The sequence below is a fragment of the Alligator mississippiensis genome, chromosome 1 (genome assembly GCF_030867095.1).
Source record: "Alligator mississippiensis isolate rAllMis1 chromosome 1, rAllMis1, whole genome shotgun sequence".
Lineage (NCBI taxonomy): Eukaryota > Metazoa > Chordata > Crocodylia > Alligatoridae > Alligator > Alligator mississippiensis.
The window spans coordinates 310,153,729-310,169,534 of NC_081824.1; the positions used below are offsets into that span (position 1 = coordinate 310,153,729).

At 36.4% G+C, this 15,806-nt stretch overlaps 1 protein-coding gene across 11 annotated transcripts in view; it reads left to right on the forward strand.

The window, feature by feature from the left end:
• DMD (dystrophin) overlaps nucleotides 1–15,806 on the forward strand; it is a 2,172,325-nt gene that overhangs the window by 1,554,537 nt on the left and 601,982 nt on the right. For all 11 annotated transcript variants that reach the window (XM_059720821.1, XM_059720816.1, XM_059720817.1 and 8 more), the window contains one exon: nucleotides 12,160–12,261. In XM_059720821.1, the coding sequence (XP_059576804.1) occupies nucleotides 12,160–12,261 (102 nt within the window). The remainder of the gene's footprint in view (nucleotides 1–12,159; nucleotides 12,262–15,806) is intronic.

Below are 15,806 nucleotides of genomic sequence, written 5' to 3' on the forward strand. Positions count from 1 at the left end.
AGTACCTGTGACCCAGAAATAAATGGTGCATTGGTTTCACTATGCACAAGTGTCATTCTCTTAGTTTTGGGATGTCTTTTCAAGCCCTGGACCATGCCCTGACTATAATTGAAGGTAATCGCTAACAGGGAATGTGTAAATACTGTATCTCACAGTTGATTACAGCTAGCATAGATTATAGCTGTTTCAAAGAGACAGGTTTGGGGGATGGGGACTGACTTATATTAGCTTTTGCATAATATTTCAGTTCATCCAGCACTTACCTGCTGGTAATCCTTTATTGAAAATTAAAATCTCAAAAGGCACTTTGCAATGGCTAACAGAAATTCTTACTAGCAAGTGACTGTAACATCTACATCAACTGTCAGGAGCACTAAACTGATATGCTGTGACTGCTTAACTGCCATTAAGGTATCATCAGATATAATTGGATAGTAGTTTGCAATATGTGACTATAGAGTGAAAACTCCAATGGTGTGACAGTTCATTACCACTAGTAGATACTGCTTTGAGCACTGCTTCAGAAATTCATAAGGTTTTAGAAATAAATTCTGTACAAAAAAAGATGGCCTGAACGGGTTGCTTCTGAACATGAACCTGATAAATTGGAAATTTTGCTCACAATCTAGCAATCATAAAATACAAAGCAGTTCTTGTCAAGAAAAGAGTGAATCATTCTACCCTTTTCTTTAAAAGAAAGCAAAGCAAAACAAAATATTATTAATTTATTTCCAAGGTAGAAGCTGTTAGCACTATGCCCAGGGTAATAATGTTAGCAGTAGTATTCCCAACACAGAAAGCACGGTGTTTGTTTGGGAGAAAAATGAGACAGTTTTCTGCAAGATACCACCTGGCATCTTGCAGATAGTAATTAGCAAGTCAATATGTATCACTTGCACACTCTTCTCCATCCATCCATTGCTAGAATGACTTAAACTTTTTTGAGGTGAGTGGCTGGGAGTGATTAAAAAATGCTAACACTGCTGGAGAATGCCAGTTGCATTTCAGGGACAATGACAAGAGAAAAAAAAATCTCATCAGTTTCAATATGTGACTTGTTTTAAATAAATGACTTCCCATTTGTTGTCTGTAACATCACAGTAAATATGAGTTCATAGGGAAGCACTTAAGAATATTTCTCAGCCCTTAAAAATATTCTTTCAACTTATTTACAGGATTTCTTCAAATAATTAGTAGCATGCATGTCAGACTCAAACTATGCATTCCTTCAGTATCTATCTAAAAAAAAAATTAGCAAAGAGCTACTGATTCACCTTTGACTGCCTTTAGAAATCAAATGAATTAAAATGATTTAGGCATGTGACATACAGGCACATATTTGCAGGGGAAAAAAAAGATTTATCATCTTAAGGGACCTTTGTATTGACCAAAAGGGAGTCTCTTGACCAACAAACAGTGGCTAGAGGTAGTATAGGGCCTCAAGACAAAATGGCCTTAGTTCTTAATTCAGGTCTACAAAAAACTGTCAATCGGTTTGGCCAAATTGGTATGGACTGTAGAGGTTTATGCCTTCCTCTGTAGGAAGGGGTATGGCCCTCTACCTGGAATCTCTTGAGCATATATTGACAACCTTTTATAGAAACAAGACATTGGCTGCCGTGGTTCCCCTACTTCACTTGTGGCAGGTTAGGTCTGTGTTGTGTCGGGGTTGAGGGAGGTCTCATGTAGAGTTTAGAATATGCTTGTAGATGATCCTGTGTCAGGCGCGGGTTGCGGAGGTTGGACTAGATGACCTCTGGAGGTTCCTTTTATTCCTACTTCTCTGTGACTCTCTGACCTCATGGATGTTTCATAGTTTTATAGTTTGTAGGGTCAGAAGGGACCTTGACAGATCATCAAGTCCGACCCCCTGCCGTGGCAGGAAAGAGCACTGGGGTCAAACAACCCCAGCAAGGTGTTCATCTAGCCTCCTCTTAAAGACCCCCAGGGTAGAAGCCAGCACCACTTCTCTTGGAAGTTGGTTCCAGATCCTAGCCACCCTGACTGTGAAGTGTGTTTTTTGGTTCGTTTTTTTCATGGGGTGGGGTGACACCATGGATGTGTTTTTTGCAGTGAGACAAAATGAAAGAATGTGCAATAAAATCCATTTGTTCCTTAGCAGTTTCTCCCACTCAACCCTTCCCCTTTTCTCTAGGAGACTATGATCTCAATCCTATCTAAAATCATTTGCTTGCTAGATGTGGAGGTACTGGTCACAGTACCATAATTAAAGCTTAATTAAATTTTGCATTTAAAGAAGTGATTTATCCCTATGTTATGGACATACTGTATGTTCTATATTTCTGCGCTTACACTGACATTAGAATGAATATCTTAAAATTTACCAAGAAACCCTTTAATTATTTTGAGTTTGTGTGTAGAAAACTTAAGAGCAAGTGTGTATAAGAGCACACTTATTTTCTCTTTTTAAAACAAGGAAAGTAAATGTAAAAGGTTGCATAGAAAATATTTTTTAAATATCAGAAAAATGCTCATGTTGAGGGAGAAAAGTTTACTCGATCTCATTCTGTCTGTTAATACTTTTTGTTTTTCTGGCTGAATGTGTAGCATAATATATTAAGTGAGTCAACATTGCTTTTCTTTTATTCTTCATTCTTCTTCTTAATTTTATTTTTAACTGTTTTATTAAGACTGTACCAGTACAATGTGTTTTTTGCATTTAACAAAATGTTCACTGCTACATATTTTCTGGAGTGCTCTCTTATTTGGCATCTGTTGGCTTGATTTTCAAACTTGCTATGCAGCTGTAGCTCTTACCGAATTCCCTTCATATCACAGTAGTGCTAAATGGAATATGATATACGATGTAAACATATATTCACATAGCTGAGAGCTCCGGAATGAGTTTATAGGTTTGTTGCATATGGTGATCCCTTGCCTTTTCTTTTCAGAATAAGATTCTGTGTTCAGCTTTCACAGATTGAGAATGTTGTTATATTTTTAAAGCTAATTCTCTAATTTGTAAAAATAGCTCATTTTTGGGATTTGTCCTTGATAAGATTTGAATGACAGTACAAAAGCTGTCATGAATGTCAATCACTTCATTATATGCTTGACAATATGTAGTTAAAGAGTGAAATAAAGGCATAGCAGTGGTCTAGCAGGCCTCATTGTAGATAAATAAAAGAACACTCACCAGCATGAAATAATGAGAAAAAGACAACCAAACAGTTTTGTGTTTTTCTATCCATCTACCTTATTTATCAGTCAGCACTTGACAACCTAGGCCAGAAAAGTCAGTATTGATTCCTTTTCCTTTTTATATTCTTAGCTACTTCTTAGTGAATAATTTGTGTACATCATGAGGGATGGCCTGAGCCATCTTTATGAAAAGGACATAAAGAATACCAACCTTTTAAGGCCCAAGTTAATCATGAGGCCTGTGTGAAGCAGCAAGCATTCACTTCGGATTTGGATTTGGCTAAGTTGGAGGGACAGTGATTCAAATCATTGTCCTGATTTGATTTGGTCAGTTTGGATTTGGAGTTTCCAAAGTCTCCCTAAGGGGAGAGCGGGATCATAAGGGGAACATACCTCTTCTCTCTCTTTTGTATAGTATTGAGAACATTGCCTGAACTCAATAATAACCTGTCAAGATCTAAGTAAAAATGAGAATGTATTAATGAGTTTATTGATTCTTGTTGCTGCTTCCAGTACTATTAATAACACTGCAGAAATTTCTGACACTTTCAGATGTTTGTGTGTTTGATTTCTAAGCATATAAGCAGTATTGCATTAGGGTTCAAGAAAAAGGACACACACTGCTGTGAAACTGAACACTCAACAAACTACAAGCTGGTCATGCATGAGAGGGCTGACATATTAGGCATGTTGAATGCTCAAAGCTCTGAGTATCAGAGGTATGGGAACCTTCTATGAACTATTAAAGTCTTTATCTTGTGAACAGTTTTTAGTGTTGTGTACTGTTAAGTGATTAGGACTTTTGTCGATTTTCTTTCCTTCTTAACTAACTAGCCTATTATTCTTAGTTTCTAAGATAGGAAGACTGTAAACAAAGTAAACCTTTTAATAATATAATTATATCTATTTCAGCAGATTGCTGTTTGAGCTAGGAAACAAATATTTAGGTAAATTAGTCAAATTAACTCTTCATTATGGTAAGCACATAGTAGTGAGAACCTAATTCTATATTCAAGTTAGGCATAGTGATAGAAACCTTTGACTTCCCAGTCCAGGAAAAAAGATGTAGAAGGCTAGTGCAGTGGCTGAATGGGTGTCCTAGTTTTCATTGTTGCCTTTGGTGTCTCACTCTGAGGCCTCTTAGAAATTGTAGACAGTTCCTTGGCTTGTAAAGAAATATAGCATGACTGTTCCTGGAACAGAGTCTGCCTGTTAAGCTAATGTGGAAGCTATCAAATGTAAGCCTCCTAAATTCATAAAATGATGGTTATCCAGGTTGTAGCCATATTGGTAACGAATTTTTTTAGAAAAAATCTAGTTGGTCTAATAAAAAATATCATCTCTACTACGAGTCCTGATTGCTAGAATAATGCTTATCATCCATAAAAGATGCAAATGGTGAGTTTATGAAACCAATGGTTTGTTCTTTTTCTATTTTTTTTTTTTTTAGGAGCATCATAATTATTTAATTTATATTTCATTAACACAGTCTATAAGGGACATTACCACATTTATATCACTATGCAGTTTTTTATAGATAAGCTTTTATTTTATTCTCTATTACATTCAGTATTTTTACAAGCATGATATTAAATATGATTGTTCCATTTAATTTTACCCCTTTTCTGTTTGACAGTCGTGTGTGTCTTTTTCTTCTCCTCCTTATGGCCCAATATGCTTTATGTATGATTCAATATTACTTTCCTACACAAACATGGTGATGACAAAAGTTCATTCCTGGAATTAGGATGAGTTTGAGACTGCAGAGTTTGCTCTGTGTATATTACTGCTATTTTAATGTTTCCATGTGCAAATGGTAGCTTTTAAAAATTAAAACCCAAAACACCCTGGAAGTAAAATGAGAAAAAGATAGCAGTTATATAATCTTTCTTGACATCACCTGCCAATTTTAAGGTCCTGTACATCAAATTTTGTGTCCTGTTAATTTACCAATTTAATAAAAATTAAAGGAGCGCCAGTGAATCTGATGACATAGTATATTTTTGCCTCTTGGCGGTCTAGGTCATTTTAGCAAATAATTTATCACCACAATAATTCTATGAAAAAAATCCAAAATATATATTTATAATAAATTATAAGTCTCTCTCTCTGTCTCTCTCTCTCTCTCGTGATTTATTACAGAATAAGGTTATCAAAGAACCACTTTTCTGAATGTCAAAAAAAAAGCAAACTAGGGCCAATAGCATCTATATGCATATTTACATGCTATATGTATTTTTCAAGATGTTGAGAATTACCATATTTCAAAAATTGAAAGTCATTATGTATCATTCATTAGCTGAATTTGTCAGGAGGCAGCTTTGTATCTGAATAATGAACATGGGAAAGGAGCAACGTGGGCCTATTGAGAAGGCAAGGGTGTTTTTTTTCACTCTTGGCTTTAGGAATATAGAATTACTATGCTATAATGGAATCATACCAAGTCTCTCTGTGTGAAAAGTCAATATTTATTTACATGTCTTCCAAATAGAGGAAGCTGATTAAAAAACTTTACTCAGGGCCAGCAGATAACATACACTTCAACTTTCCAGTGAGTGTCCTTTAATTGATTGGAACCTAAAGTTAGGGCAATGGGATTTGCTATTTTTATTAAGGTATATGCTGGCTCATACCCTTGAGACTCCACTCAAAAATCTAGTCAAAAGTAGAGGAACTTTTTTTTCAAGGGAGAGACTTTTTTAGTACCAAGCTATGCAAAAAGTGAGAGACTAACTACACGTCCCTATCTTTGGGTATTTATCAACCAAGAAAGAAACCAGAAGTCTCATTTTTTTATGACCACAGACAATAGCATCATCTTCTGCCTGTTTTACTAAGAAAGGACAGTCTTGTCACCTGCAGTACCTTCTTTAGTAGTCCTCACAACTAATAAAGAGAAACTTCAAACCTAAATCAAGAGGCCAACTGTCCTCCTTGGCAGTTATGATGTACTGTTATGTCCCAAGTATTACATACTGCTCAAAAGCTGCAACTTAGGATTCCTTGTTCTACAGAGGCACAGAATGTATTGATGAAATCTAGAAACTATTCCAATATTTTAAAGGGATGGGATTATTTATTGTGGGATTCAGTTCACTGTACACTACAATACTTGATTTGCAATACTTCATAATATCTGGACTGTTGCTTAATGTCTTCATTAAGGTCCACAGATCAGTCAGATCAGGCTTATGTTCTCTAATAAGAACAACCGTGATTCTCAACCAGGGTACAATGGTACTCTGGTGTGCCTTGAGATCCTTTTAAGGTGCTACAGGGTGCCACACAATATTAGTGCTTTTATGTGTGCAAACATGATTCACAAGATAAACCCAGATATTTTGAATAGGAAACCATAGTGTCAAACACACTCCACTCTATTGTAGTCTTTCTAAATTTTGTGCAACAGATAAATTGCTATATTATTTTCCTGTAGTGATTTTGAAAAAGTGAAAACTAAGAGCTGGCATATTCTGCAAACTGCCTTGAGTCTATCGGAGATTGTATGAAATTATTTTAAAAATTCTATTTTATCATTAAAATTGTATTTTAAAAAGCTCCTTTACCTTCATGGGACTTCAAAATTGAATCTTACACATTTATGAAAATAATTTGAGTTGATGAGTGACCACTCTTTATTTAATTTATTAGTTAAAAATGGCATTTTTGCTTATGGATACATCCAGATGAAGATTCGTTTCAGTTATAAACTGGTCTGCTGTTTACAGTGTGCACGTCTACATGTGTCCCTATGGCACCATTGTTACTGCGCCGTCATTTAGTATTTCCAAAAGTACTAAATGACGGTGCAGTAACAGACCGTACTGTGCCATGCGCACAGCACATGGTTATTTTTAGCTGCTACATCATTGTAGCAATGCACTATACTGAGGGAGTGTATTGCTACGGCAACATAGATGCAATGCCATGGCTTTTATATAGCTCATTGTTAGGCGACATTGCATCCCGTGTAGATGTGCCCAGTACTTCATGATGATAAAACAGTTTTATGACAAGTTTCTACCTAACGAATGAATGGAAGTTCACTCTAATCTCTTTACTAGTGTTTTTCTCCAGTTTGAAAAATAGAGGCTTTTTAATATGTATTTAGCCATTGTTCACTTAGAAGCACTTTTGTTACCCAAGCTGACTATAAACAAGCTGATAACTGACTAGACTACAAAGCAGCTGATTTTGGGATGTTAATTTTTTACAAGACTATATCATGAAATAGTTGAGAAAACAAAGGGAACTTAGTAGTATAATTTCTCGGTGCATTATGTTTTGGCTACCGAATTATGGAACATTTCTCTGTCAGGAAAGGACAGATATCTTTTTCATTTTTTGATGTAATGTAATAAAAAGTGTATAACAAATATATGTTTGCCAAAATAAATGTTTTCTTTTAAAAGTTTTTGGTATATATACCATATTTATTTGAATACAATGTGTTTTTTTCCCCTGAATCAGCATGGGGGGGGGGGGAGGGGAGCGTAGCCCCTCATCTTATATTTGTATAAAAGGAACCTCATTAAATAGAATATCTATCATTAAACTGCTGCCAAAAGCGGCATGTACTCGGTAATGGAAACCAACTATGAAGTTGATTAAATGTAGCCAACACTGAGCATGACTGTAAAACATATGGCCCACGCTGGGCAAACATACTGGGCTGGGGAGTTCTTTGTAAAAAAACCCCAAAAACTATACCTCTACCAAGCTGTCTCATGACTGCTATGGTTCACTTAATAGTTCAGAATGCACCTTTACAGTTGCACCATTCCTATTCCCATTGCAAAAAAACCTCACTACTCACCTGCATTCCCACATGCCCATCACCATCACCTTTAACCACAATTACACAAAGGACTATTTCAGTGCCCTCCCCCCACCCTCCCTTCCTTGCTGCCCAACTCCCCTGCCTGTTTGCCCAGTCTTTTCACTTGTCATTATATTGGTCACCATCATTATACTTATCATTGCCATCATCATTGCACTCATTGGAGGGCTCACCTCTGAACAGTCTGTGCCAGTCCCCTCTCTTCCAGGTGATGTCTGCCATCTCTTGCCTTTTCATCTTCTATTGTCTTCCTATAGTACCAATACATCTCACTCAGTCCCATTTTAATGCAGCTCTTGACTGGGTGGTTTGTGTGTCTGTTTATGAACAGGTTCCTGGTCTTTCACAGGGCATTTCTGAAGCAAGAGATGAATTGCTCAAAGTGGGCTGACTGGGTCCCTTGCTGCTTACTGATGGGGAACCTACCACAAGGATAGGTTAGTGAAGCACATCTGAACAAGATATAGGGTAGTATCCATTGCACACAGTCCCCCTCTGCACCAACTCTTTTACAAGTCATGGTGAACCACTGTATTGCATACACTTTGACTTCCTCCTCATTTTCACAGCTGAGCTGTGCCTTACTTTTCTATTTCCAATAATTCTTGTTTCTTAAATGTCTGGCAAACATCACCAAATGGTGCCCCAAACAATTTATCCAGAATCCCTCTGTCAGCCGCTTTCTCTGCCTGTTGTATAAATTAATGCAGTCCCTCCCTCAATGAGGTGATGCTGGAGTAGGTTGCCCTGTGCTTCATCTGCATATAGATTTTTGGACAAAACAAGGTATCATGACAAGACCACCCAGTTGCAGTCATGTCTGGGTGGGGATAATTAGCACATGGATCCTTAGTGGGGCAGGGGGAGATATCTGAAGTGTGCACACATTGAGCAGTGCTGAACTCTGGGGTCACCATGGCTTGAAATGCTGTTGACTCTGCTGGAGCCCAGCCCAATGATCTGTATGGTAAATCATAAGCCTTTTGGCTTTGGACTAATATCAGTCATGGCTTGTATTATATATAAGTATAAAAGTGCCACTTCAAAACATGTTTATGGAGTAGCTGTCTGAACATTTTTGCAACATTTGTAACATTTTTTTGTTTTGTTTTTTTTAAAAAGGTAAACTATCAATTTTGGATGACCTAAGTCTGTGGGTACCTGTAATAATTTGGCTAGATGCATATTATTACAAGTAGATTTATTTCAAGGTCAGTGTTTTCAAATTTGTCTCTTGCTTCCATATTCTCAGGGAGATCAGGGTGTGACAATAAGAAGAGGCTTCAGGGGGAAAATGATGGGGGGGAATAGAGGGCAGTGGGGCTAACCCCACCCCCCAGATTTATTTTCCCTGCTGTAGCAGTGGGAGAGGGACAAATTCAAGGCAAACCTCCAATAATTAGATTCTATGAAAACTGTAACAAATGTATGCACTTTCTATATACAGAATCTAAATATTGGGGGGGCATCTTATATTCAAGTTAAATACAGTACATGTGGCCAGGGACAGTCTTTCTTACATGACTATGTTAAAACCTGTGGAAGGATTTGGAACTATTATTGTAGATCTTGAGTTTTCTTTTCTGAACTTACTCATTGTATGTGCATGTGTGTTTAGTAAATCATAATGTGTTGCTAGCCTGAAAATTGCTTGCATAGACTGTGGAACAGCACCATTCTGACACCTCTGTAAATCCTGAAAGCAATATTTTATGAATATTCTTTATTGATTATTTGCATATTAAGTCAAGCCAGTGGTTTGATAAAGACTCTATGAAAGGCACTCCTGGAATGTTTCCTCTTGTCTAAGGAGTGTTGGTAGAGATAATAGGTGCTGAGAGACCTGGAAAAAAATAAAAATAAGACAGCACTTTACCAAAAGAGTCGACATGTTAGTTAGACTGCACTCCACAGCATCTGTATAGATTGGGCACTTGAGCAGGGCTTTTTGGTGCTTTTATCAAAATCCGATTAAATCAGCTATTAGATAAAAGTGGAAAAAAGCCCTGTTGTAGCAGCTGATCTATACAGAATTTGGGCAAGCCGGGTCCAGTGCCTTTCCTGGGCATGCTCTGCACTTGATGCAGGGGCATGCCAACCATACAGTAAAGCACCAAATTTTCTTTTTTTTTTCCCATGTCTGTAAGTAGCGAAGATGGTGTTTCCTTGACAGGAAACTTTTAATGCCCAAAGTATTTTTGTGATCCCATTGTTGTGTTGGAATTTTCCATCCTTCTACAAATGTTTCAAGTTCAGCTATTTCACATATTGGGTGTGAAAGATCCAGCATGATATTTTCATATGCTTATAATCACTATTTCTTATTTCCAGGAATCCTGGTTTTCTCTGATTTAAAAAAAAATCCCCAATTTTCAGATTTTAAAAAGTAACCCAAAATCCACATTTTTCCATGATTAAAATTAAATAATATAGGGAGATGTATATACTGGTGTTTCATTTTAATCATGGAAAAATATTGATTTTTGGTTTACTTTTTTTAAACCTGAGAAAAAAGGATCCCTGCTTATTTCTAATTTCTGTTCATGTTACAGAATTTGTGTCATGGTGTTTATATCCATAGGTGCACACACATTAAAATATAATATGAAGAAATATCTTTCCTTACTAACATTCCCTTTGATAATTGTTCTTCCATTCTCCGAAAGTTAAGAATTATATGAGATTGGACTAATGCTCTGTCAAAAAGGATAGGGATTCTTACTTTTAGGGGGGAAGAACGTGAAGGAAATGAGAGATAAATAGTGATGTGTGGCAAAAATAAATCAGCTGTAATTTCAGAGCAAGAATCTTTGGAATCTTTCATTCAAATTGCAAATAGATAACAAGAATCAATGACATGCAAGTATTTAAAATAGCCCTGCAAGAAACTTAACAAGTTTTGTCTTATTTTGGATTTATAAACAACTTTTAGAAAGCTGTGGATTCCTGGACATAAAGTGTAATTTTACTGTACTGTTCAGAACGTTTTGCATACAGAATTTCAAGAAAGCATTTTAGATTCCTTTTCTCGTGACAGTTTAAAACTGAGGAAGGATATAGTCCTTTGATGTGTAGAATGACATTGATTTGAACAAGTGAAATGCAGACCAGAGGAAAAAGTAGTAGCATTTTACAGATTTCCATCAATGAAATGAGGTGGCTGAGCCATCTAAACAGTGAAGAGCTTGGCATACAATTTTGCCTGCTGTCAAAGTAATGATGACTTAGACTGTAGGCAGAAAATAAAGATGGAGAGTCATTGGATGGCCACTGGTATTGCAAGCAGAAAATAGAAACCCATTTGGACAAGCTGTAAAGTTTACGCAAACTACAGATTAGAGGGAGAAAGGAGAAGAAAAAATCCCTAAACTCAGTTGGATCTCTAAGATATTGCTCCATTTTTCTATCTCATTTGATACTCTTTTCAAATTGAAGAATGGAGCCCATATATTTCACACTGCATGTGAAATTTCTTTTCTTCACCTTCTTTTTAGTTCAAACTTGAAAGGATTTTGTGTGCTTTTAAATTACCTATGTGCAGTGTTCCACCTAATGCATATTTTCATAGACAACTTGGAAGCCTTTAGAAAACCTGAAAATGTGGAAGTTTTTTGTAAATTCAGTACTCCTCTTCCTTCCCTCTAAGAAGAGATGCCTTAATATGGTTTTAGGAGTTCTGTTTTTAGTCAGCTGTTTTGGTTTTATCAAGTTTGAACGTTGCGTTATAAAATATTGAGAAACTTGCATAAATTACTCAACAGCACTTGATCAAATGAGCAAGGTGTCCTCTACGGTAGGGATAAAATATTCCTTCTACTAGTTTCCAATATTTTTTTTAATGTAAAATAGGGCAATGAGGCAGTTTGAAACAGATTTCAGATACCTGTTCTTTCTATTGTGAATTTATGCTGGTTTCTATACTAGTTTTATTGGGACCTTCATGCCTGACAGGATGTACTGGTTTATTTTATTCTTTTTTTAATCCCTTTTTATTTTTCATTGACCCCATTTGTCCACGGTTGCTAAATCTGTAAATCTACATCCAAAACAAAAACTTATCTATTGGGTGTATATAGTTGCCTATGGAGATTTAATATTTTGTGATTTAATTGATCATTCTATGGCTAATATACACAGCATACGTTTTTGTTTTCCAGGAAACAGAAGCAGCAGTTCAAGACAAACAGCCGAATGTGGAAGGGATTTTGTCTAGAGGGCGTCTTTTATATAAGGAAAAACCAGCCACTCATCCTCTAAAGGTAATGAAGCAACCTTTCGTAATATCCATTACTGCATAATGGGATATGCTTCCCCTGTTGTACACTTGTCCTTGATGTGCTCTGTTTTAAAATCAATGAAAGAACTTGGATACTAGTATTGGCTCTGTTCTGTGATAGCATAGCCAGGAATAATGTTATGCTCACAGTTAGAAATAATTGTATGTTGTGACAGCAAGTTCTTCTTTTGGTGTTCTCCTACCTAGTCAAAAAAATAGAACAGAATAATTATTTGACTGTTTTTCCATAGTCAAAAAATGAGTATAAACTAGGATCTGGCATTTCCAGAGAGATCTAAAAAGGCTGAGAATGACTGATCCAGGTCATCACTGGCCTCCCCATTAAAGTTCACCTATCTTTTGATATAAGAGAAGGGATGTCATCATTCTGGTTGTAACCTTCAGAGAGAGTCATGAAGTATGGCTTGGTGACACATGCTATTTCATGTATACTTGATTGCTTACTTTTTGTAATAGACAACAAATTATTACTAGAGACTTTGATAAAATGTCTATTGGAGCATCTAATAGTCACTTATTGATTTGTCCTATTTCTATTACAATTGCCTCTTGCAGGGTGGAGAGAGAGCAATGTTCAACCTCATATTGATAGCTTCTCCAAACCTGCACAGGTCAATAACCTTATTATACAAAAGCAGTTTGTCCTTGCAAACCATGTTACTGTTACTATATGTGACCTTACAGAGAATTTCCCTTTTGGTTCTGCAGCTTGTATTTAGTTGTCTGAAATATATTTTATTTCTCTACCATTTAAAAATTTTTAAGGCTCTTTTAAATGCTACCAATAAATATCCACTTACATGAACAGACAAATCCTCTTCATCTCCACATCAATAATTAATATATATTTAATAATATTTTGGTTTCTTTTTTCTCCTCCCAGAGAAGTTGAGAACTGTTTCCCCCTTGGTATTTGTTCTTTTTAAAAATGGTGAATTCTCTTTACAACTTAGAATTGGAAACCTTTCAAAAATACCCATAGAGGTGAATTCAAGGTGTTTTAAAGCTAATAGCATCCTAATGAAAGTGTACAAATACAGTTTAGAGTCGGTATTGTTCATTTTTCTCAGCTAACAGGGCAGCTATTATTGTTCTGAATAGGAACTTGTCATCTGTACATTAAGTGGATGATGGAACAAAGGTCTCAGTGTGATAATTGCATTTATACACTTGGTATGAGTGCAGTTATAGTCTTCAGACCTTGTTTCAAATCTTAATAAGTAAGGTGTTAGCACCAATAGCAACAGCCTATGAATATATGCTTCTTTGGCATTTAGTTTGTATGCTAGCCTGTGTATGAGGACCCAGAACAGAAATTGCTATGTTCAAGGAGTTGGTTTAACTATAGCCTTTTTATTTAGAAATTACCAACCAGGTTTAATAAATTATGGTACATATCACTGTACATCTTCACATGTACCCACATCCTTTTGACATTACCAGTCCTAATGATGATTTTACTGGAATGTAATTAGCTCTGCCTTGTCCAGTTTTCAGTAGCGGCCTGTCTTGAGTAGTAGTTTCGACAATGATACAAAATCTTGCCTCTATTGATTAACCATAAGTTAGTAACTATTGGTTCATTTCTAGTCGACCTCTAATTGCATTTCACTTTTTTCATTATATTCTATCGTTCAATTAATTGACCAACCTGTTAAGGTAAATGCTCTATTGTGTAGTAAGTCATAGAATTGGGAATATACTATGCCAGGGATCTGGAATTACTTTCTTAATGTTTTAGTTTTCCTGTTTTAGTTTTCAACATCTAGTAAAAGTCAGGACTAAGATTGCCTGTACAATCTTATTTCTGCCCCTTGTGTTTATGCGTCAGGATATAATACAAAAGTACACAATAACATGTAGTTGTTTTTTCAACAGGACTCTTACCTCATTCAAAGCACAGCTGAGCCAGTCCAAACCTTTCTTCCCCATATGTCAGTCCCAGTCTTACTAATTATCAGCTCCATTCCAATCCAGAGCATCCATTGTAGGATCCTTGTTGAGCCCCTATAACCTCTGGCTAGCACCTACTCAATTTCTTTAAAGCAAGGGTGTCAAAGTTATGGCCCAAGAACTAGATCTGGCCCAAGTATCCTATCATCCAGGTCCTGGTGCCTCCCTTGCATCTTGGATTGGACTTACACTGCTTGCGGCACACAGGGCCAGATCCTGTGTGGAATGTGGTACATGCTCCAGACTAGCCCTGTACACAGGATCTGGTGAATGGAGCTGGTCTGCAGGCCCAGGCCAACCCACAGATTGACCCTGCACTACTTCTCTGGCCCATGGGGCCTGGTGAATTTGACACCCCTGCTCTAAAGATGTGGCCCATGTACAGTGTAACCAGTACTAGGAATAGTTAGATTGGAACATGAGAAGAGAATAGAGTCTTTGGAGATAATCAAGATCAACAAGTCTCTACTGAGTATGTGCGAGTTGTGTTTTTTTAAAGGCCTCCGACTAGGTGTATTTGAGTGGATTTTTATAGAGGTAATAAAAGACATATCACTGACACAAGTACTACCTTCTGAATATTGTTAAGCCACACCTTCAAAGCATGGTGGGTAGTGGCTGTTAAAACCTAGCAAATTATAAGCAATGGAAAACTAGGTCTTAAAGTGATAACTGTTGAGCACCCTAAACAATAATTAGTACTGCCTGCTTCACATATATTAAATTAAATCTCAAAACTTATCTATAAACATCTCTGATGCATATTAGTATGCTCTATGCATAAACAGTTTACAGGATTCCTGCTAATAGTCCCATCATTTTCCTCTGATGATTGTCAGAAGTGGTGGCCCAGTTGATTCACAAATACTTTAGGCTTTCTAGAACAGTACTTTTTTCTTCACTTTTATCACTTTGAATGCAATAAAGCAAGATGTTATTTCCTTCCCTCTTCTGGTCATGAGTTCATTTCTTCCAACCTTTGACACAAATTAATAACTGAGGACAAGAACACAAGAGGGCAATTACAATCTGCCAGCTATCATTTAATCAGATATGAATTGCAAAATGACAGCATTATTAGTCATTTTCTGTTACAGTCAATTGCAGCTGGAGATGTTTCATTCTCTCAACTGTTTTTAATTACCTAAATTAAACCATCTACCTTTTCAAATAAACACTTTTGCCACATTTTCTGTATATGACCATGTAATTTTACTAGATGCCTTAATGTTTCACTACCATCAAAATGACTGTCTAGTAAATACAGTTTGGATCATTTAGATATATGGTCTGTCCTTTCCATACAAAAATCTTGTCTCTCAGACAGGGATGACTTGTTCTTTGATAAGCTTCTCATTATCTAGCTTATTTTCCTTTAGAGCTTTTTCTTTGTTCTTTTCCATGAATTCTTGATGGCAGAACATGCTATATCAACTGCCATGCTTGTAGAGAATTATGTTTCAAATAATGTTTCAATTTTAAGTTACAAGATGCTAGTAACTTATTAGTTCATTAATTAAGCATGCTTCAACAATTGTTTTGTTTGTAGCCCCC